At 31.8% G+C, this 25666-nt stretch overlaps 1 protein-coding gene across 2 annotated transcripts in view; it reads right to left on the bottom strand.

The window, feature by feature from the left end:
• Positions 1-25666, bottom strand: part of klg (klingon) — a 762719-nt gene that overhangs the window by 129352 nt on the left and 607701 nt on the right. For both annotated transcript variants that reach the window (XM_075290179.1, XM_075290170.1), the window contains exon 3: positions 24253-24387. In XM_075290179.1, the coding sequence (XP_075146294.1) occupies positions 24253-24387 (135 nt within the window). The remainder of the gene's footprint in view (positions 1-24252; positions 24388-25666) is intronic.

Raw genomic sequence — 25666 nt, forward strand, 5'->3', positions numbered from 1 at the left:
AAGAGGTGCGCCAAATACTTCAACCGACAGTTTGTCGAGCATCCCGAGAGTGATAGAGCGAAAAGGAGAGCCACCCGTCGTGTACGTGGTCTCCGAGCCGATGACACACCACAATTTACTGCAGTCGAAGTTACCAATGTCATCAACAGCGCGAAACCATCTAAGGCGCTGGGCCCTGACGGAATTCCAATGCTAATGCTGAAGCATCTGGGAATACTGGGAGTTGAGTACCTGACCAGACTCGTCAATTTGTCTTTGGAATCACACATTATACCCGATGTCTGGAAAATGGGAAGGGTGATTCCACTACTGAAACCGGGCAAAGATTCGAGCAAAGGTGAATCGTACAGACCGATATCCCTTCTGTCGCCAGTAGCCAAGACACTTGAGGCATTACTCCTCCCCAGCCTTGTGGAGAATTTTCCAGCTGCCCACCATCAACATGGATTCCGTAAGGTACATAGTACGACAACAGCCTTACATGCCATTTCGACACATATTAATAAGGGACTTAACCAGCCCAGGCCGTGTCACAGGACGGTCCTCGTGGCGCTTGACCTATCGAAAGCATTCGATACGGTCAACCATGCCACATTATTTGAGGACATCGAGAATACGTCCCTACCGGCAGGAGCGAAGCGTTGGGTGCTGAATTATATGTGTGGACGCCAGTCGTACGTGGAATTCAGGGACAGAAAGTCAAGACCGCGTAGAGTTAAACAGGGAGTTCCCCAAGGTGGGGTGATATCTCCGGCACTGTTTAACCTCTACATGTCCTCGATTCCACCCCCTCCTGACGGCGTCGAGATTGTATCATATGCGGATGACTGTACAATCTTGGCATCTGGGCCCAATGTTGATGACATTTGCGATCGGTTGAACGTCTACATAGCTAATCTTACCAGTTATTTCACTGCGAGAAACTTGAGGATATCCCCCACCAAATCCTCAGCCACACTATTTACTACATGGACGGCAGAAGTGCGCAGGCAGTTGAATATCAGAGTCGATGGAGTAATAATTCCGACCACAAATTACCCCAAGATTCTTGGGGTCACATTCGACAGCCTTTTTAGGTCATCTGCCCATGCCACTGCAATTTGTAATAAGCTCCGTGGTAGAAACAAGGTCCTCAAGTCACTAGCCGGCAGTACTTGGGGTGCGGACAAAGAAACCTTGCTAACTACTTATAAGGCAATTGGCCGGTCAGTGGTAAACTATGCAGCGCCAGTGTGGACACCGCAGACCAGTGATACGCAGTGGAATAACATACAAACCTGCCAGAACGCTGCTCTTAGAAATGCGACTGGGTGTCTCCGCAGCACACCCCTGGATCACCTTTATGTGGAGACAAAGATCATCCCTGTGCGAAGACACAACTACATGTTGTCAAAGCAGTATCTCCTGGGTTGTTATCGCAGTAATCATCCAAACCACCATCTTATGGATACACAACCACCACCCAGGAACGTAAGGGTTGATATACATAATCTAGAGCGCGAGATCCAGCGCTATAAAAGAGAGCCTCTAGATCAAGCAGCGTACCAGGCAGGTTTGAACAGGATTCATGAGGATACTGTAGCTGAAGCGGTGAGAAGCTACAAGGTTAATCCTGTTCTTGGAGTCCGACCACCGCCCATAGCACCGGAGGAAAGAGACCTCCCACGGCAGACTAGGGTAGTTTTGGCCCAATTAAGATCAGGCAAGTGCAGCCGCCTCAATTCCTACTTATCGGTGATTGATAGCAGCGTAGCTGACGTTTGTCCAATTTGCAACCAAGGGCCACACGACACGCGTCATCTTTTCTCTTGCCCAGCCAAACCAACCCGACTTACCACCAGATCACTCTGGACACACCCCATCTTAGTCGCAGAGTTCCTTGATCTGCCAACAAGCTGATGTACCAAGCGTATAACATGAAATGGATGAGATCACAATAAACTGTTACAACAACAACAACCTATTAGGCAACTGGTGCGCCTACACAACATTGCCTACACACACACACACACAGACAATTGTCCACTTATACTTTAACTACTCTTTGGCCATTTATCTTTTATTGAAGTTGAATTTGCTGTTTGGTTTAAGCCATAGGCCTAGCAGTGGTGGGCAGGAGGAGGCAGAGGAGGAGGAGATAGAAACAACAGCAAGTTCTTTATTAGATTCTGCATTGAATTGTGTTTGTGACAGCAAAATGGTTGGGACTTTTGTGAAGCGTTATTTGCCGTTAGGCTAGAAAGGCTAAGCCTATATGGCCATCCTTAATTTTGCCTAAGCTCCTATTATTGTTTCAGTACATCACACTAAGATGAACTATAAAATGACAATCATTCATTTCGTTTGTTTATGTGAACTCCAAAAAGGATATTAAAGAAAATTGAACTAGTACTGCAATGAATGGGACCCATCCAGCCAATAGACAGCCAGACAGACAGATTCGTTTGTCTTCTCTCCAAAAGGGAATATCAATAAAGTACAAAAGGAACGAAATGGGCCAAAGGAGAGGGATGGCAGAATCAAATTACTAAAGATAAATACCGTATTTAATGGATAAATCTTTTTTTTGCTTGTATTTTGTAAGGAAATGCCATTAAAAGGATTACAATCTAAGCCAAAATGAATTTTTCTGCCTTTGAATATTGGCATGGAAATGTGACCAGAAATTTCCATACAAATTATCAATAATTCATTGCTTTGCTTGTAAATTATTCCAATGGTCATACACAGATGATTTTGTTATTGTCGATTTCTTGGAATTTAATGTGAAACCAATGAGGTTTAAAGTCAAACTGTCAAATACATTTTCGTCTAATGTCAATCAATTTTGGGGATCTCTTTAATTAATAATTAAATTCATTATAATTTGCTTAAATGGAATTTCTTGAAGATTTTCTAAATAATTTAGTGAATTAATTGAATAATTGCAGATTACGAGAGGAAACTGCTGATAAAAACAGAATGTAAGAGAAACAGATTTGCATGATAGGGGATAAGATGGTTATCAAGAAGTCGTATAAGATTCTGTGATATTTTGAGATTATTGAGTTGGTGTGACATTTTGTTTCTGCTATCTAAAGTATGCAGGAAAAAATATTGTAGCTTTGAGGCATTGTCACAAGAAACACCTCATCATTAGTAGAGATAAAATAAAATCGTCATATATTTACAGAAAACCATATTACCAAAATAATTTCAAATTAAAAAGTTGACTGAAGTTAAAAAGGTAATCAAAAAAATAAAATAAAATCAATTAAGTAAACGATTGAAGTTTTTTACGTTTTTATTTAAAATGTTAATCATTTCAATTATATTTTAATTAAATAAAAAAAAATACAAAAACAAGTAGGAAAGTTTAAAATCGGGCGGGGCCGACTATACTATACCCCAGCACCACTTTGTAGATCTACGATTTCGATACCATCTCAAATTTGTTGGGTTCTATATATAATGACTTATGTTCCCATATACATACACAGGAAAAAAATATCACCAATATATTTCCAATTAAAAAGTTGATTGAAGTTGGAAAATTTTTCAATTAATAAATTAATCGGTACAATTAACATTTTAATCAAGAAATAAACAATAAGTTAGTTATGATCGAAAATTTTAAAATTTTAAATTAAAAAATAATTGATACAATCAACTTTTTTATACCCTCCACCATAGGATGGGGGGTATATTAACTTTGTCATTCGGTTTGTAACACAACGAAATATTGCTCTAAAACCCCATAAAGTATATATATTCTGGGTCGTGGTGAAATTCTGAATCGATCTGAGCATGTTCGTCCGTCTGTTGAAATCACGCTAACTTCCGAACGAAACAAGCTGTCGACTTGAAACTAAGCACAAGTAGTTGTTATTGATGTAGGTCGGATGGTATTGCAAATGGGCCATATCGGTCCACTTTTACGTATAGCACCCATATAAACGGACCCCCAAATTTGGCTTGCGAGGCCTCTAAGAGAAGCAAATTTCATCCGATCCGGCTGAAATTTGGTACATGGTGTTAGTATATGGTCTCTAACAACGATGCAAAAATTGGTCCACATCGGTCCATAATTATATATAGCCCCCATATAAACCGATCCCCAGATTTGGCTTTCAGAGCCTCTATGAGAAGCAAATTTCATCCGATCAATATGAAATTTGGTACATGGTGTTAGTATATGGTCTCTAAAGGCCGCATAAATTGTATACATTCTGAGTCGTGGTAAAATTCTGAGTCCGTCCGTCTGTTGAAATCACACTAATTCCCGAATGAAACAAGCCATCGACTTGGAGCTTGACATAGGTAGTTGTTATTGATGCAGGTCGGATGGTATTGCAAATGGGCCATATTGGACCCATTTTACCTATACCCACCATATAAACCGACCCCCAGATTTGGCTTGCGGAGGCTCTTAGAGAAGCAAATTTCATCCGATCTGGCTGAAATTTGGTACATTATGTTAGTATATTGCCTCTAACAACCACGCAAAAATTGGTCCATGTCGGTCCATAGTTATATATAGTGCCCATATAAACCGATCCCCAGATTTGGTTTTGGAGCCTCGTGGAGGAGCAACCATGCCGAAATTGGTCCATAATCATTTATAGCCCTCAGATAAACCGATCCCCAGATTGGGCACAAGTAGTTGTTATTGATGTAGGTCGGATGGTATTGCAAATAGGCCATATAGGATCACTTTTACGTATAGCCCCCAAATAAACGGACCCCCAAATTTGGCTTGCGGAGCCTCAAAGAGAAACAAATTTCATTCGATTCGGCTTAAATTTGGTACATGGTGTTGGTACATGGTATCCAACAATCATGCAAAAAGTGATCCACATCGGCCCCTATATAAACCGTTCCCCAGATTTGAATTTCGGAACCTCTTGGAGGAGCAAAATTTATCCGATCCGGTTGAAATTTGGAACGTGGTGTTAGTATATGGCCGCTAACAACCACGCCAAAATTGGTCCATATCGGTATATAGTTATATATAGCCGATCCCCAATCATACAAAAATTGGTCCATATCGGTTTATATTCATGGTTGCCACTCGAGCCAAAAATAATCTACCAAAATTTTATTTCTTTAGAAAATTTTGTCAAAATTTTATTTCTATAGAGAATTTTGTCAAAATTTTATTTGTATAAAAATGTTGTCCCGATTTTATTTATGTCTTTAGAAAATTTTGTCAAAATTTTATTTCTATAGAATAATTTATCCAGAATTGTATTTCTATAAAAAATTTTGTCCTGATTATATTTCTTTAGAAAATTTTGTCAAAATTTTATTTCTATAGAAAATTTTTTCCAAATTTTATTTCTATAGAAAATGTTGTCAAAATTTATTTCTATAGGAAATTTTGTTCAAATTTTATTTCTATAGAAAATCTTGTCAAAATTTTATTTCTATAGAACATTTTGTAAAAATTTTATTTCTATAGTAAATTTTGTTCAAATTTTATTTCTATAGAAAATTTTGTCAAAATTTTCTTTCTATAGAAAATTTTGTCAAAATTTTATTTTTAAAGAAAATTTTGTCAAAATTTTATTTTTAAAGAAAATTTTGTTCAAATTATATTTATATAGAAAATTTCGTCACAATTTTATTTTTATAGAAAATTTTGTCAGAATTTTATTTCTATAGAAAATTTTATAAAAATTCTATTTCTATAGAAAATTTTGTCAAAATTTTATTTCTATAGAAAATGTTGTCAAAATTTATTTCTATAGAAAATTTTGTTCAAATTTTATTTCTATAGAAAATCTTGTCAAAATTTTATTTCTAAAAAACATTTTGTCAAAATTTTATTTCTATAGAAAATTTTGTCCAAATTTTATTTCTTATTTTATTTCTATAGAAAATTTTGTCAAAATTTTATTTCTATAGAAAATTTTGTCCAAATTTTATTTCTATAGAAAATTTTGTCAATATTTTATTTCTATGGAAAATTTTGTTCAAATTTTATTTCTTTAGAAAATTTTGTCAAAATTTTATTTCTATAGAACATTTTGTCAATTTGGGCATGGTTGTTATCGTTCTTTTACTAGCGAAATATACCAAATTTACACCGGATGGGTTGAAGTTTCCTCCATCAAGAGGCTCCAGAGGTAAAATCTGGGGATCGGTTTATATCGGGGCTATATGTAATTATAAGCCGATATGGACCAATTTGTGTATGGTTCTTGTAGGTTATATATCAACATCGTGTACCAAATTTCAACCGGATCGGATGAAATTTGGTTCTCTTGGAGGCTCCGCTAGCCAAATCTGGGGATCGGTTTATATGGGGGCTATATATAATTATAAACCGATGTGGACCAATTTTCACATGGTTGTTAGAGACTATATACCAACACAATGTGCCAAATTTCAGCTGGATCGGATGAAATATCCTTCTCTAAGAGGCTCCGCAAGCCAAATCTGTCAAAATTTTATTTCTATAGAAAATTTTGTCAAAATTTTATTTCTATAGAAAAATTTTACCAAAATTTAATTTCTATAGAAAATTTTGTCCAAATTTATTTCTATAGAAAATTTCATCAAAATTTTATTGCTTTAGAAAAATTTGTCAAAGTTTTATTTCTATAGAAAAATTTGATCAAAATTTTATTTCTATAGAAAATTTTGTCAAAATTTTATATCTATAGAAAAATTTGACCAACGTTTTATTTCTATAGAAAATTTTGTCCAAATTTCATTTCTATAGTATCGTCAAAATTTTATTTCTACAGACGATTTTGTTAAAATTTTATTTCTATAGAAACAGAATTATATACGTTTTTAATCGGTATTTTTTAGTTTAATATATACGACGTATGGATTAACTTACAATTTTGAAAACGGTGTTAGGAAGTGTTAAGATACCTTGCCATCGGCAAGTGTTACCTCAGCCCAAGTAATTCGATTGTGGATGACAGTCTTTAGTACAAGTTTCTACGCAATGGTGGATGGTACATAAGCTTCGGCCTGGCCGAACTTACGGACGTATATACTTGTTTTTTTTTTAATCAAGGAAACATTTTCTACTTTCAAGTATTTGTAAAAGTTTGGATTTTTAAACTGGCATTTATTTGTACTTGAATAGTTTTATTTGTACATCGCATATAAAATTTTAAAAATTCAAATTCGATAAATGAGATCTGTATCCTAATTTGAAATTTATTGATCCTATATTTAAATTTAAAGGGGCCCACAAAATAAAAATCTTTATTTTAAAGAAATCGCATTCTTGGCTTAGAATCAATAACAATATCCTTTTTTGCAAACCAAGTATTCCAGTTTCCGTTGACAAGTTAAAGTTGAAAGGGTGTATTGTAGTCGATCCCTAATTATTTTTGATTTTTCCTCCCAATAAATGTATTATTTCCCATTGAAATTTTCGAGTAAAATATGGACCCGCTACGGTTTCCATTTACGCAAAAAGATATCAATAAATATTATCTTGTTATCTCTATCCCCCTTCGCTCTCTTATTGGTTTCTTTGTTTGCAGAGATAAATTAATTGACATCACTTCTTTGTTGCCACAGGAGCAGGCTATCATCGGGACAAATAAAGAAGAAAAATTGTGACATGTTACGTACACTGAGATATCCTACCAGGAAAGAGAACGATAATTGGCCAAGGCAATAAAATGTAGACCCAGAGGTTCCCAGAGCCAGTTTACTAAATGAATGAATAAAAGGCAACACAATATGAACAAAAAAAAAAACAGAAACAAACTGACATTTGTCACTTTAACCAAAAAGGAAACGGAAGTTTAATACGCAGTCATATCCACACAGTCAAAATGCATTTTAAGATAATAGATCCCTTAAGACCAAGACACGAAAGCAATGAAACAAAGACCTCAAATGCATTGCAATAAGAAGAGCACAAGAGAGAGATACACAGTTATATACAAATGGCAGATAAAAGAAACGAAAAAACGATTTTTTTCTTTCGCATAAGAATGACTGCTTTTTTAAGGATATCGTTGAGTAGGACTACTGTTGTTTTATTTTGCTCTGGCATCATCTTCATCGTCATCATCATTGTCGTCGTCAGTGTCATCGTCTCATGTGGAACATTATGCTTGCTCATCAAATGCATCAAAAATGGTTATGAGCATCTGTTCTTGTAGTTCTTGAAACAAAATGAAGAAGGAGGAAATTCAAACATATCATCAGAATGAGGCTAAGGATAAACCTTTAAAAAAAAGTGGAGCATATGTATCTTTGCGAATGGTCTATTAACATGGCTCATGTCACATGTCACACACTGAATGACATTCAATGAACATGTTTTTCTTCTTCACTGTTTAAGGAATGAATAAAAATGCTGTCTACCATAGGAGACTTTCATTCATAGAGACAATGGGGGGTAGTGGAAAATGCAAGGTCATTTCGTAGCATGCATGAAAGCTCTGAAGTGAAACATGGAATTGCTGCTAATTGTTGTTAGAATCGTACAAGTCATTTTGTAAATATATGGCACAATCATTTACTAATAATGGCGATTAATTTTCATTAAATCTTTAGAATTTATATGTTAATGTAAAATCGGGCTAATGCGACTCACACATTGTTGTATATAGAAGCAATTAACAAAAAAGTTGCTTAGCGGATATGAAAAAATCCATATGGGCTAACCTTAATTCGATATTTATTGAGTAATTTTCTGCCGCAGAGGAGACAAGTTAGTATCGGCAAGTCACCACCGCCGATCCCATACAACGAATGGGCAAAAATAGAAGGAGACATAGCATAGTGGTTCCAAATCGTTTTTATACCCTGCGCCACACTGTTGAACAGGGTATTATAAGTTAGTGCATATGTTTGCAACACCCAGAAGGAGACGAGATAGACACATGGTGTCTTTGGCAAAAATGCTCAGAGTGGGCTCCTGAGTCGATATAGCCATGTCCGTCTGTCCGTGAACACATTTTTGTAATCAAAGTCTAGGTCGCAGTTTTAGTCCAATCGACTTCAAATTTGGCACAAGTATGTGGTTTGGCTCACAATAGAACCCTATTGAGTTTGGAAAAAATCGGTTCAGATTTAGATCTAGCTCCCATATATATATTTCGCCCGATATTGACTTATATGGCCCCAGAAGCTAGAGTTTTAAACTAATTTCCTTAAAATTTTGCACAAGAAGAACAATTAGTACTATAGTCAAGTGTGCTAAATTTTATTGAAATCGGTTCAGATTTAGATATAGCTCCCATATATATCTTTCGCCCGATATGGACTAATACGGTCCCAGAAGCCAGAGTTTTACCCCAATTTGGTTGAAATTTTGCACTAGGAGTACAATTAGTAGTGTAGTCAAGTGTGCCAAATTTTATTGAAATCGGTTCGGATTTAGATATAGCTCCCATATATATCGTTCGCCCGATTTACACTCATATGACCACAGAGGCCAATTTTTAACTCCAATTTAGTTGAAATTTTGCACAGGGAGTAGAATTAGCATTGTAGGAATGCGTGCCAAATTTGATTGAAATCGGTTAAGATTTAGATATATCTCCCATATATAGCTTTCGCCCGATTTACACTCATATGACAACAAAGGCCAATTTTTTGCTCGGATTTAGTTGAAATTTTGCACAGGGAGTAGAACTAGCATTGTAGCTATACGTGACAAATTTGGTTGAAATCGGTTCAGATCTATATATAGCTTCCATATATATGTTGTTCCGATTTCGACAAAAATGGTCAAAATACCAACATTTTCCTTGTAACATCGCCACTGCTTAGCTGAAAAGTTGTAAAAATTACTCTAATTTTCCTAAACTTCTAATACACGTATATCGAGCGATCATAAATAAACTTTTGCGAAGTTTCCTTAAAATTGCTTCAGATTTAAATGTTTCCCATATTTATACCCTGCGCCCCTTGTGGAACAGGGTATTATAAGTTAGTGCACCCAGAAGGAGACGAGATAGACACATGGTGTCTTCGGCAACAATGCTCAGGGTGGATCCCTGAGTCGATATAACTATGTCCGTCTGTCCGTCCGTCCGTCTGTCTGTGAACACATTTTTGTGATCAAAGTCTAGGTCGCAATTTAAGTCCAATCGCCTTCAAATTTGGCACATGTTCCTAATTTGGGTCAGAATAGAACCCTTTTGATTTTGGAAGAAATCGGTTCAGATTTAGATATAGCTCCCATATATATCTTTCGCCCGATATGCACTAATATGGACCCAACAGCCAGAGTTTTATACCGATTTGCTTGAAATTTTGTACAAACATAACGCTTAGTCGTATAGTCATGTGTGCAAAATCAGTTCAGAATTAGATATAGCTCCCATATATATCTTTCGCTCGATATGGACTTATATGGCCCCAGAAGCCAGATTTTTGGCCGAATTTGGTTGAAATTTTGCACTAGGAGTACAATTGGTAGTATAGTCAAGTGTGCAAAATTTGATTGAAATCGTTTCAGATTTAGATATAGCTCCCATATATATCTTTCGCCCGATATGGACTAATATGGTCCTAAAAGCCAGAGTTTTAGCCCAATTTGGTTGAAATTTTGCACAGGGAGTAGATTTAGCATTGTTGCTATGCGTGCCAAATTTGGTTGAAATCGATTCAGATTTAGATATAGCTCCCATATATATCTTTCGCCCGATATGCACTTATATGGACCCAGATGCCAGAGTTTTATCCCAATTAGCTTGAAATTTTGCACAAGGATACAATTGGTAATATAGTCATGTGTGCCAAATTTGATTGAAATCGGTTCAAATTTAGATATAGATTCCATATATATTTTTCGCCCGATATGGACTTATATGGCCCCAGAATGATTTCGACAAAAATGGTAAAAATACCAACATTTTCCTTGTTAAATCGCCACTGCTTAGTCGAAAAGTTGTAAAAATGACTCTAATTTTCCTAAACTTCTAATACATATATATCGAGCGATAAATCATAAATAAACTTTTGCGAAGTTTCCTTAAAATTGCTTCAGATTTAAATGTTTCCCATATTTTTATACCCTCCACCATAGGATGGGGGTATATTAACTTTGTCATTCCGTTTGTAACACATCGAAATATTGCTCTAAGACCCCATAAAGTATATATATTCTGGGTCGTGGTGAAATTCTGAGTCGATCTAAGCATGTCCGTCCGTCCGTCCGTCTGTCCGTCTGTCCGGCTGTCCGTCCGTCTGTGGAAATCACGCTAACTTCCGAACGAAATTAGCTATCGACTTGAAACTTGGCACAAGTAGTTGTTATTGATGTAGGTCGGATGGTATTGAAATGGGCCATATCGGCCCACGTTTACGTATAGCCCCCATATAAACCGATCCCCAAATTTGGCTTGCGGAGCCTTCCGGAGCAGCAAAATTCATCCGATCCGGTTGAAATTTGGTACGTGGTCTAAGTATACGGTCTCTAACAACCATGCAAAAATTGGTCCATATCGGTCCATAATTATATATAGCCCCCATATAAACCGATCCCCAGATTTGACCTCCGGAGCCTCTTGGAGGGGCAAAATTCATCCGATCCGGTTGAAATTTGGTACCTGATGTTAGTATACGGTCTCTAACAAGCATGCAAAAATTGGTCCATATCCATATCGGTCCATAATTATATATAGCCCATATAAACCCATATAAACCGATCCCCAGATTTGAACTCTGGAGCCTCTTGGATGAGCAAAATTCATCCGCTCCGGTTGAAATTTGGTACGTGGTCTAAGTATACGGTCTCTAACAACCATGCAAAAATTGGTCCATATCGGTCCGTAAATATATATAGCTCCCATATAAACCGATCCCCAGATTTGACCTCCGGAGCCTCTTGGAGGAGCAAACTTCATCCTACCCGATTGAAATTTGGTACGTGGTATTAGTATATGGTCTTTAACAACCATGCAAAAACTGGTCCATATCGGTCCATAATTATATATAGCTCCCATATAAACCGATCCCCAGATTTGACCTCCGGAGCCTCTTGGAGGGGCAAAATTCATCCGATCCGTTTGAAATTGGGTACCTGATGTTAGTATACGGTCTCTAACAAGCATGCAAAAATTGGTCCATATCGGTCCATAATTATATATAGCTCCCATATAAACCGATCCCCAGATTTGAACTCTGGAGCCTCTTGGATGAGCAAAATTCATCCGAACCAATTGAAATTTAGTACGTGATGTTAGTATATGGTCTCTAACAACCATGCAAAAATTGGTCCATATCGGTCCATAATTATATATAGCTCCCATATAAACCGATCCCCAGATTTGACCTCCGGAGCCTCTTGGAGGAGCAAAAGTCATCCGATGCGGTTGAAATATGGTACATTTCGTTAGTATATGGCCTCTAACAGCCATGTAAAAATTGTCAAATTTTATTACTATAGAAAGTTTTGTCAAAATTTCATTTCTATAGAAAGTTTTGTAAAAAGTTTATTTCTATAGCAATGTTTGTCAACATTTTATTTCCATAGACAATTTTGTCAAAATTTTATTTCTACAGAAAATTTTGTAAAAAATTTATTTCTGTAGAAAATTTTGTCAACATTTTAGTTCTATAGACAATTTTGTCAACATTTTATTTCTATAGAACATTTTGTCAACATTTTATTTCTATAGAAAATTTTGTCAACATTTTATTTCTATAGAAAATTTTGTCAAAATTTTATTGCTATAGAAAATTTTGTCAACATTTTACTTCCATAGAAAATTTTGTCAACATTGTATTTCTATAGAAAATTTTGTCAAGTTTTTATTTCTATAGAAAATTTTGTCAAAATTTTATTTCTATAGAAAATTTTGTCAAACTTAATTATATACGTATTTAATCGGCCTTTTTTTGTTTAATATATACCCCTTATGGACTAACTTACAATTTAGAAGACAGTGTTAAAAAGTTTTACGATACCTTGCCATCGGCAAGTGTTATCGCAACCCAAGTAATTCGATTGTGGATGACAGCCTTTAGTAGAAGTTCCTACGCAATCCATGGTGGAGGGTACATAAGATTCGGCCTGGCCGAACTTACGGCCGTATATACTTGTTTTTACTAAAATTGTATTTCACCCTTGGGCATTAGTCAACTTAAATTTTGAGTCTATAGATTTTGTAAAAGTCTATCAAATTCTGTCCAAATTGAGTGATATTTAAATGTATGTATTTGGGACAAACCTTTATAGAGCACCCAACACATTTGACGGATGTGATATGGTATCGAAAATTTAGATCTACAAAGTGGTGCAGGATATAATATAGTCGGCCCCGCCCGACTTTAGACTTTCCTTACATGTTTTCAAAAATATTTCTAATCAAAAATATTTCTTTTAAATAATTCTAGGCAATATTTTAGTGTCAGTCGTTGCCACAAAACTGATTCGACTTCTTTCTTAGGTGAAGAGATTCTAACGCAATGGTCATTCACAAAATAGGATAAAATTCTATTATTATTTCTTATTGCAAAGTTTTCTTCAATTTCAAAAGTAAAAAGCTCCAATAACAGTATACCCCTATTGAAATAAAACGATACGAATTGGTTTGCTAAAATTCGATAAAAGAACAACGTAAAAAAGGAATGGTTAAAAAAACACACACAAAAAGAAATGGGAAATATCCGTTAAAGTTACGTGTCATTTAATGTGATACTGGCTGTATGACTGTTGAATTGAAATGCATAACACCAGCACTTACATACACACATCCACTCACCTACAATTTGACATAAACTTCAAATGCAAATTCACAACTGAATGACTTCTCATGCAAAGAGACATGTGACCAGTGTACAAGTAAAGCATGTAAATATATACTCGTAACGATGTTATGCAGTCTATACAATTATTCAGAGGATATAACAAATGTGCATACACGTACACATTCACACAAACAAACACTCTCTAACACACCTCCATATAATACTGGCCATGTCAATGATCATATGAGAAGTGTATATACACACACACACACCCTCCGATATATAAAGCTTTTGTTAGATATTTGTGTGCTGAGTAGTTGAGGGTGTTACTGATGATGATGGTTATGCTCTTAGCTAGCTGTGCATATCCTTTTTAGTAGATGTGTCACAGTCAGTTTGCTAGCTATCCATTTGTTTCCGTTTCCTGAACCCGAGTTTTATTATATTTCTAATGGTTTTCTATAAATAACATGATGCATATTTATAATATAAGTACATGTGATGATAGTACAAATATACAGACAGATATGAGAGATTTTATAATTTTTTTGGGAATATAAAAAATTATTAAAAATAAAAACAAAATAATTAAAAAAATTAAAATAACGGAAACAAATAGTATTTATTAAAAATAGTTTATTTAAATTTTGTCAAAAAAAATGCTAAATCCAGTCTAGAAAAATTGCGAATTTTTAAAAATATTTTATGTGGTAATGTTACAGACAAGCGTTACAAAAATAATAATAAAATAATAATTATAATAATATAATAATAAAAATATTATATATTAAAATAAATAATAATATAAAATAAATAATAATAATAAATATATTATATATTAAAAAAATAAAAATAAAATATTATAAAAATTATTTATTTTACAAAATATCACAAAATGTTCAATTCACAACCAAAACACTGATTTTGGGATCACACCTTAAGAAATGATGCAAATACAGTGCAACGACTGTTGAAATGGTGGACATTCATCCTATGACAAGCCCATACTACCAAAATAAATTGGAAGTTGTTCCTCAAACATATCTCTTAAAGCGCATCCTGGAATCCACCATCAATTTTTTCCACATTGGACACGTCCACAAACAATTCTTTTAAAAAACATTCCGGGATCTCCTATCGATCCTTTACACTTCCTATGAAGTACTTTTGGACAATTATTAGAAATTACGAATTTAGAATTTTTTAAGTGAAAATTTTAGTTTTGGAAAATTAAATTTCCCAAAAAAATAGAAAATCAATAAAAAAGTAAAAAAAAAAAATAAAATCAATACCTGTGACGTATGACTGTTTCACTTCCATTGAATTCTTTTGACAAGGTTTCGCATTTTGACAAAATTTTCTATAAAAACAAGTTTTGACAAAATTTGCTATAGAAATGAAATTTTAACAAAATTTTTTTAGAAATAACATTTTAACAAAATTTTCTTTAGAAATAACATTTTAACAAAATTTTCTATAGAAATAAAATTTTGACATAATTTTCTATAAAAATAAAATTTTGGTAGATTATTTTTGGCTGAAGTGGCAATCATGATTATGAACCGATATGGACCAATTTTTATGTGATTGGGGATCGGATATATATAACTATAGATCGATTTGGACCAATTTTGGTATGGTTGTTAGCGGCCATATACCATATACTAACACCATGTTCCAAATTTCAACCGGATCGGATGAAGTTTGCTTCTCTTAAAGGATCTGTAAGCCAAATCTGGGGATCGGTTTATATGGGGGCTATATATAATTATGTACCGATGTGGACCAATTTTGGCATGGTTGTTGGAGACCATATACCAACACCATCTACCAAATTTCAGCCGGATCGGATGAAATTTGCTTCTCTTTGAGGCTCCGCAAGCCAAATCGGGGGGTCCGTTTATATGGGGGCTATACGTAAAAGTGGATCGATATGGCCCATTTGCAATACCATCCGACCTACCTCAATAAAAACTACTTGTGCCAAGTTTCAAGTCGATAGCTTGTTTCGTTCGGAAGTTAGCGTGATTTCAACAGACGGACGGACGGACATGCTTAGATCGACTCAGAATTTCACCACGACCTAGAATATATATAATTTATGGGGTCTTAGAGCAATATTTCGATGTGTTATACCCTCCCCATCCTATGGTGTATAAAACAAAAAAAAATTATTAGTTAGAAAAATAGTTGATAAAAATGTGTAGCTGGTTAAGTGCGTCGTTTCTGCGCCAATTTCGCACCACTTCCGTAGCGAAAAAATAACTACCTTTTTGGCGACGCTTTTTTGCTGTTTTTTTTTTTAAGTTAGTTAACAATTTTTTTGATTTTTTCGTTTGTAAATTATTATTTACCTCTAACTTATATATATATATATATATATATATATATATATATATATATATATATATATATATATATATATATATATATATATATATATATATATATATATATATATATATATATATATATATATATATATATATATATATATATATATATATATATATATATATATATATATATATATATATATATATCGATCACATATTTGACCCAAATTTGAACATTCTAATTGAAGCCTTCAATTTCATGCACTTTGTTTTTTTATTTTATTTTATTATTATTTTTTTTTTTCATTTAATTAAAATATTATTTTAATCATTTAAAAAGATATATAATTTTTTTAAACATTTTCAATTTATATTATTCAAAAAGTGTCTGCTCTATTTTTCGTTATATAGCTCATGTATTTCACTTATAAAATCCTCCATTTTAATTTTATTTCATTTCTAGACTAAAGGTACAACATAAAATACCAGCAACATGTGTGCCCATAGCACTGACCATGGTCATACAAAAGGGTGATAAATTGATGTGGTTAGAGGGCGTGCTCGGGACAAAAGAATTATCCAGAGGAAAATGTCAAACTCTCTCTCTCTCTCTCTCAACCCTCTCGTCAACACTTTATTGTATTTAACATTGGTGACAGGTGTACAAAACATTGTCCGGTATGGCTGTATAAAATGCATACTAGTCGTCGTTGCCCTCGACTATTATAAAATTTCATGTTCCATCTTCATCAAGAGCGTCATTGTTACGAATAACCATTGAGTTCAGCATGCTATTACCAACTTTTATTATTGCTTCCCCAGGTCACTGTATGATGAGTTTTGTGAACCATAACAAGCACTCTTTTAGTAAAATGGTTCTAGAGTTAATTTATCCTTTTTAAATAATGGTCGCAAAGCCAATAGATGGATTAATGTGTATAATTTTTTTATTATTATTATTTTTTTTTTCTTGAAACAATTTAAGTAAATGACTTTATTAGTGAAGCATTTTGTAATTATATTGTGTGGAAGTAACAATAATTCAGTTAGAACGGAAGTTGTGTAAGCTACTCTAAGGACAATTATAAGTATATCTAAGGGAGTAAAATCATGAACACTTTTAAGTTTGGTTAGTGACGCAAGAAAGAGCTGAAGTCAGTTGGATTGAAACTTACCTTTAAATACAAGTAGCCTTGATACTTGTGTTTAAAAATTATAATAAGGCTTGAAGTCAAATATTATATAGATTTGTTATCCACAAATCTGTATATCTATAGAAAATTTCGACAAAATTTTATTTCAATTGAAAATTTTGACAATTTTTTGTTTTCTATAGAAAATTTTGTTTTTTCTATAGAAAATTTCGTTAATTTTTTTTTTTGAAAACTTTGTCAAAGTTTTATTTCTGTAGACAATTTTCTCAAAATTTTATTTCTATAGAAAATTGTGTACAAGTTTTTACTTCTATAGAAAATTTTGTCAATTTCTATATTTGATTTCTATAGAAAAGTCCGTCAAAGTTTTATTTCTATAGAAAAAATTTTATTTCTTAAGATTTTTTTTTGAATATTTTATTTCTATAGAAAATTTTTTGAAAATTTTACTATTTCTATAGGAAATTGTGCAAAAATTTTATTTCTAAAGAAAATTACATCAAAATTTTACCTCTATAGAAAATTTTGTCAAAATTTTACCTCTACAGAAAATTTTGTCAAAATTTTATTTTTATAGAAAGCTTCGCCAAAATTGTACTTCTATAAAAAATTTTATCAAAATTTTATTTCAATGAAAAATTTGACAAGATTTTTAATTTAATAGAAAATTTTATTTTTATAGAAAATTTTGTCAACATTTTATTTATACAGAAACTTTTGTCTCAGTTTTATTTCTATAGAAAAGTTTGTCGAATTTTTTTTATAGACAATTTTGTCAATATTTTAGTTTCATAGAAAATTGTGTCAAAATTTTATTTCTATTTTCTATAGATTTTTCCAAATTTTGTTCCTATAGAAAATTTGGTACAAATTTTATTTCTAAAGAAAATTGGGTAAAAATTTTATTTCTAAAGAAAATTTTGTCCGAATTTATTTCTATAGAAAATCTTGTCAAAATTTTATTCCTGTAGAAAATTTTGTCAAAATTGTATTTCTATAGAAAATTTTGTCAACATTTTATTTCTGTAGAAAATTATGTCAAAATTTTATTTCTATAGAAAATTATTTCACAATTTGACCTCAATAGAAAATGTTGCCAAAATCTTCAATTCTGTAGAAAATTTTGTAAAAATGTTATTTCCATATTGTTGTTTTTGATCTCAGCTTAAAACCATAAATTGACTAAACTACAAGTGTAGCTTAACCAACAGAGGAAAAGTATGCTTCAAATCAATCAAATTTATTTGGGCAAAGCCCTATAGACTGCAAGATGGTTGGATGTACAGCTGTTTCGGAATTACCACATTCCTCATCAGCATCCTCTACTTGCAGCAAAACTATCAACCAATTATCAGAATAAATTCGGGTAATTCACTCAATCCAAGGTGAACTACACTTGAACCATCCGAAAAAATTTGATAGTCGGCTACTGCCTAGACAAATTTGCAAGCATATCTCTTGTCCTTTGCCAAACTTAAATTATCGATTTGAATGTAGTTGGCTGGGTTTGTTTATTTCTATAGAAAATGTTGTGAAACTATTATTTCTATAATTTTTTTTTAAATCTTTATTTCCATAGAAAAGTGTGTATAAATATTTTGTATAGAAAATTTTGTCAAAATGTTTTTTTGTATTGAAAATTTTGTTAAAATTTTCTATTGAAATTAAATTGCCACATAATTTATTTCTATAGAAAATTGTGTCAAAATTTTTACTTCTATAGAAAATTTTGTCTAAATTTTATTTCTATAGAAAATTATGTCACAATTTAACATCAATAGAAAATTTTGCCAAAATCTTCAATTCTGTAAAAAATTTTGTAAAAATTTTATTTCCACAGAAAATTTTGTCAAAATTGTATTTTGTATAAAATATTTTGTCAAAATTTTATTTCTATATTAAATTTTGTCAAAATATTATTTCTTTAGAAAATTTTGCCAACATTTTATTTCTTTAGAAATTTTTGTCAAAATTTTATTTCTATATAAAATTTGGTTACTATAGAAAATTTTGTCAAAATTGTATAGCAATAGAAAATTTTGTCAAAATTTTATTTCAATAGAAAATTTTGTCAAAATTTTATTCCAATAGAAAATTTTGTCAGAATTTACTTTTATAGAAAATTTTGTCAACATTTTATTTCTGTAGAAAATTTTGTCAAAACTTTATTTCCACAGAAAATTATGTCACAATTTAACCTCAATAGAAAATTTTGTCAAAATCTTCAATTCTGTAGAAAATTTTGTAAAAATTGTATTTCTATAGAAAATCTTGTGAAAATGTTATTTCTATAATATTTTTTTTTTAACTTTATTTCAGTAGAAAATTGTGTAAAAAATTTATTTCTATAGGAAATTTTGTCAAAATTTTATTTTGTTTAGAAAATTTTGTCAAAATTTTATTTTGTATAAAAACTTTGTCAAAATTTTATTTTGTATAAAAAATGTTGTCAAAATTTTATTTTTATAAAAATTTTGTCAAAATTTTATTTTGTATAGAAACTTTTGTAAAAATTTTATTTTGTATAGAAACTTTTGTAAAAATTGTATTTCTATAAAAAATTTCGTCAACATTGACAGTAACAACACTCTACAGAAAATTTTGCCAAAATGTCATTGTTACAGAAAATGTTGTTAAAATTTTTAATTCTATAGAAAACTTTGCCAAAAAAAACATTACTGTAGCAAATTTTCTCAAAATTTTATTTTGATAAAAAATTTTGTCAAAAATTTATTATATTTATAGAAAATGTTGTCAAAATTTTATTTCTATGTAAAATTTTGTCAAAATTTTCTTTCTGTGGAAAATTTTGCCAAAATTTTGTCAAAATTTTTTTCTATAGAAATTTTTTTTGTGAAAATTTTATTTCTACAAAAATTTTGTTAAAACTTTATTTCCATAGAAAATTGTGTAAAAATTTTATTTCTATAGAAAATTTTGTCAAAATCTGTTTCTATGGAAAATTTTGTCAAAATTTTATTTTTATAGAAAATTTTGTCAAAATTTTATTTCTATAGAAAAATTTGTTAGAATTTTATTTGTATAGAATATTTGGTCAACATTTTATTTCTAAAGAAAATTTTTTCAAAAATTTATTTCTATAGAAAATTGTGTCAAAATTTTATTTCTATAGAAAACTTTGCCAAAATAACATTTCTGTAGCAAATTTTCTCAAAACTTTATTTTGATATCAAATTTATTCCTATAGAAAATGTTGTCAAAATTTTATTTCTATGTAAAATGTTGTCAAAATTTTATTTCTATGTAAAATTTTGTTAACATTTTATTTCTGTGTAAAATTTTGTCAAAATTTTATTTCTATGTAAAATTTTGTCAAAATTTTCTTTCTGTGGAAAATCTTGCTAAAGTTTTATTTCTATAGAAACTTTTGTCAAAATTTTATTTCTATAGAAATTTTTGTGAAAATTTTATTTCTATAAAAATTTTGTTAAAACTTTATTTCCATAGAAAATTGTGTAAACATTTTATTTCTATAGAAAATTTTGTCAAATTCTGTTTCTATGGAAAATTTTGTCAACATTTTTTTTTATAGAAAATTTTGTCAAAATTTTATTTCTATATAAAAATTTGTTTGAATTTTATTTCTATAGAAAATTTTGTCAACATTTTATTTCTATAGAAAACTTTGTCAAAATAACATTTCTGTAGCAAATTTTCTCAAAATTTTATTTTGATAAAAAATTTATTCCTATAGAAAATGTTGTCAAAATTATATTTCTATGTAAAATTTTGTCAAAATTTTCTTTTTGTGGAAAAATTTGCCAACAATTTTATTTCTATAGAAAATTTTCTCAAAATTTTATTTCTATAGAAATTTTTTGTGAAAATTTTATTTCTATAAAAATTTTGTTAAAACTTATTTCTATAGAAAATTGTGTAAAAATTTTAATTCTATAGAAAATTTTGTCAAAATTTTATGTTTGTAGAAAATTTTGTCAAATTCTGTTTCTATAGAAAAATTTGTTAGAATTTTATTTGTATAGAAAATTTTGTGAACATTTTATTTCTAAAGAAAATTTTGTCAAAATTTTATTTCTATTGCTATAGAAAATTTTGTCAAAACTTTATTTCTATAGAAAATTGTGTCAAGATTTTATTTCTATAGAAAATGTTGTCAAAAACTCTTGATCTCAAGTCCTTATATCAAGTGCTAATTCACATACAATTCCATTATTATATATCCAAAAATATGTTATATAACATATTTATATTAGATTTTTTTTTATTAGTTTTTTGTTTTTTATTTTACATTTAGAGGGTATTTTATTTGGGATTAAGATTTTTGTTTTTTGTTTTTGATTTCGTTAATTTTGTTTTTGCTGTTGTGTTTTTTTTTTGTATTTTTAAAAATATTGGTTTGATTAAAAATGACCAAATTTGTTATAAATAACAAATTTCCATTATGTTTCCATGACATTGCAAATATTGCCATGAACTATGATCGATTCGAAAAAAAGGAATAATATTAAATATTTTAAACACAGATATTTTTGACACAGATGGCTAAAAGTGTTAAAATAACAATAATAATTAATAATGTCAATATTATTGATGATAGGATAAATTTGAATATTGCAAAATGATGCTTGTCATTTTCGGGGACAGCTACAGCCTAGACTCTAATGTAATAGCGCCCTATGATCCCAGACTATATTTTTTCATATTTTATTTCAATTATTTAAACTTTTTTAAAAAATATGGCAGTACATGTAATACCGACCCCCTATTCCAGGCTATATTTTTATACCCACCACCATAGAATGGTGACGGGGGATAATAATAAATTTGTCATTCCGTTTGTAACGCATCGAAATATCGATTTCCGACTATATAAAGTATATATATTCTTGATCAGGGAGAAATTCTAAGACGATATAACGATGTCCGTCTGTCCGTCTGTCTGTCTGTCTGTCTGTCTGTTGTAATCACGCTACAGTCTTCAATAATGAAGCAATCGTGCTGAAATTTTGCACAAACTCGTCTTTTGTCTGCAGGCAGGTCAAGTTCGAAGATGGGCTATATCGGTCCAGGTTTTGATATAGCCCCCATATAAACCGACCTCCCGATTTGGGGTCTTGGGCTTATAGAAATCGTAGTTTTTATCCAATTTGCCTGAAATTTTAAATCTAGAGGTATTTTATGACCATAAAGAGGTGTGCCAAAAATGATGAGTATCGGTCCATGTTTTGGTATAGTCCCCATATAGACCGATCTCCCGATTTTACTTCTTGGGCTTATAGAAACCGCAGTTTTTATTCAATTTACCTGAAATATGAAATCTAGAGGTATTGTAGGACCACAAATACGTGTGCCAAAAATTGTGATTATCGGTCCATATTTTGGTATAGCCCCCATATAGACCCATCTCCCGATTTTACTTCTTGAGCTTATAGAAACCGCAGTTTTTATTCAATTTACCTGAAATATGAAATCTAGAGGTATTGTAGGACCGCAAATACGTGTGCCAAAAATTGTGATTATCGGTCCATGTTTTGGTATGTTCCCCATATAAAACGACTTCCCGATTTGGGGTCTTGGGCTTATAGAAACCTTATTTTTTATCCAATTTGTCTGAAATTGGAAATCTAGAGGTATTTTAGGACCATAAAGAAGTGTGCCGAAAATGGTGAGGATCGGTCCATATTTTGGTATAGCCCCCATATAGACCGATTTCCCGATTTTACTTCTTGGGCTTCTAGAATCCGAAGTTTTTATCCTATTTGCCTGAAATTGGAAATATAGAGGTATTTTCGGGTCATAAAGAGGTGTGCCGAAAACGGTGAGTATCGGTCCATATTTCAGTATAGCCCCCATAAGAACGATCTCCCGATTTAACTCCTTGGGTTTCTAGAAACCGTAGTTTTTATCTGATTTGCCTGAAATTGTAAATATTCTGGTATTTTAGGCTCACAAAAACGTGTATCGGATTAGGTTTTTATAGGTCCATTTGGTAATGCCTCCATATAGACCGACTTCACTTCTTGAGGGTGTAGAAGGCGCACTGATGACGAAAATTGCTTGAAACTCAATGTAAAATTTCCAGATTTTACTTCTACAGATTTAAGATTACAAATCAAGACGTTATTTTATAATTTTCTTGCACACTTACAAGAGATGTTAATGATTTCTCTAAAACTCAAACAAAAATGGTTCTTATAAATCCAGAATCTGATATAGTCCTCATAGGTGAAATCTTTAAATTTATCTTCGGGAAGTGTCCTCAAGTCCTCAAGCCCTTTCAAAGGAAACCCTAATATTTGGTTCATGGTGGTGGGTATTTAAGATTCGGCCCGGCCGAACTTAGACCTGCATATACTTGTTTTATTAGTTGTTTGTTTTTTATTTTTCATTTAGAGAGTATTTTATTTGGCATTAAGATTTTTGTTTTTGATTTCGTTAATTTTGTTGTTGCTGTTATTTTTTTTTTTGTATTTTATAATTTTAATTTAAATCTTTAAATAAGTCACTGAAATTTTTAAAAATATTGGTTTGATTAAAAATGAGCAAATTTGTTATAAATAACAAATTTCCATTATGTTTCCATGACATTGCAAATATTGCCATGAACTATGATCGATTCGAAAAAAAGGAATAATATTAAATATTTTTGACACAGATGGCTAAAAGTGTTAAAATAACAATAATAATTAATAATGTCAATATTATTGATGATAGCAGAAATTTGAATATTGCAAAATAATGCTTGTCATTTTCGCGGACAGCTACAGCCTAGACTCTAATGTAATACCAACCTATGATCCCAGACTATATTTTTCCATATTTTATTTCTATTATTTAAACGATTTGTTTAAATAGCGCAGTATACCATAGAATCTAGTAAATTTTGAAGCCATACTATTGTTGTTTTGTGGACTTTATATAGACCACGGATCTTGATTCAATTGCATGTATTTGCATGAATTATTATTGAAATTATTCCATTTAGCTATTGTTTATTGATGATGGTTTGTTGCAGAGAAATGCCTCAGGCGGTATTTGTGTGTTCCTTTTTTTTCTATAGCGCAATGGTTTTGCATTTTTATGCATTCATGTTTTGTGTGGGTTTATGAACTTACCTAAATTTTCCACTTGACAGGGTAGTACCAGAGTATCTCCAACCACAGCACGATATGTATGTCCTCGGGATAGAAAACGTGGTTGGTTGCCTGCAACAGATTGTGGTGAATTACTCAACGTTCGACTGTTGGTGGCTGTAAAATACACAACAACAAAAAAAGGTGGAATGAGTAAATATTGGTAGCTAGTTTGTTTTCGATATTCAAATGTACTCGTAAGTGTAAGTACAATAGAGAATATGTACTCAGTTTATGTCTTGTTATGTGATATTCATGTACTATGTAACGTATAAGCAATATGTCGAACATATGGGGACACATAACGTATACGCACCAGGACTTTGGCGGTATCGAAATACTGCTTAATATATGAATCATATTGGTGTAAAATAAATTAAAGTTTGTTTTTGTTTTGTTTTAGAGATATAATAAGATTGCGATTCACATTGATATGTTGATTTTCGCCTATAGGAAATTTACATTCTTAAACAGGGAAAACTCGAAGACGTTCTAATTTTGTTCATCTGTCTGTTGTAATTACACTGTGGTCTTTAAAAATGGAAAATTGAATGTGTGAAATTTACAACAGCTTCATTTTATGTATACAAACAGTTCAAGCCCGAAGATGAGCTATATTGGTCTTAATTATGATATTAGCTAGCATGAGAAAATACACTGAAAACAATAAATTGTTATGAGGCCAATGTTTTTTGTTTGTCCCTAAACTACCTTTCGGTGTCAGATAAATTATTAAATGCAGTCGTTTTGTTCTTATTGCCCAATGTGAGAAAATTTTCCTTATTTTAAATGCTTACTTTAACAAGTAAGCAAAGTCTAAAGTCGGGCGGGGTCGACTATATTATACCCTGCACCACTTTGTAGATCCACATTTTCGATAGCATATCAAATCCGTCCAATGTGTTGGGTCCAATATTTAAAGGTTTATGTTCCCATATACATATATCTAAAACTGACTCGATCTGGACAGACTGATTTAGCCATGGAGACAATGATGTTTACTATGGTTAATAGACTGGATTTTTAAGAGTACGGATACTGGAGACATACGAAACGGTTGAAACTAGACGGGGGAATGCAACATTGGAGGTTTGGTAGGAGGGGAGGGGTGGGAAATAGGACACGGGGATTTTTCCTTCAATAGTCTGATTCCGGACTGCGAGGTAGGGCCAATGTCCTAAATGTTGGTATAGTGGTCTAGAAACACAGATTGTGTTCCGTTGCTAAGCAGTAGAAAATGGACCGTTTGGAGATGTAATAGGACTTATATTAGACTTAGCAGTAGAAAATGGACTGTTAGGAGGTGTAATAGGAGTTATATTAGGCTTCTATATTAGGCTTCCATAAATGTCCACATATAGGTATAGGGGACGAGGCTGAGATTTAATTACTGTGA

This window comes from Haematobia irritans, chromosome 1, assembly GCF_050003625.1.
Source record: "Haematobia irritans isolate KBUSLIRL chromosome 1, ASM5000362v1, whole genome shotgun sequence".
Taxonomy (NCBI): Eukaryota; Metazoa; Arthropoda; class Insecta; order Diptera; family Muscidae; genus Haematobia; species Haematobia irritans.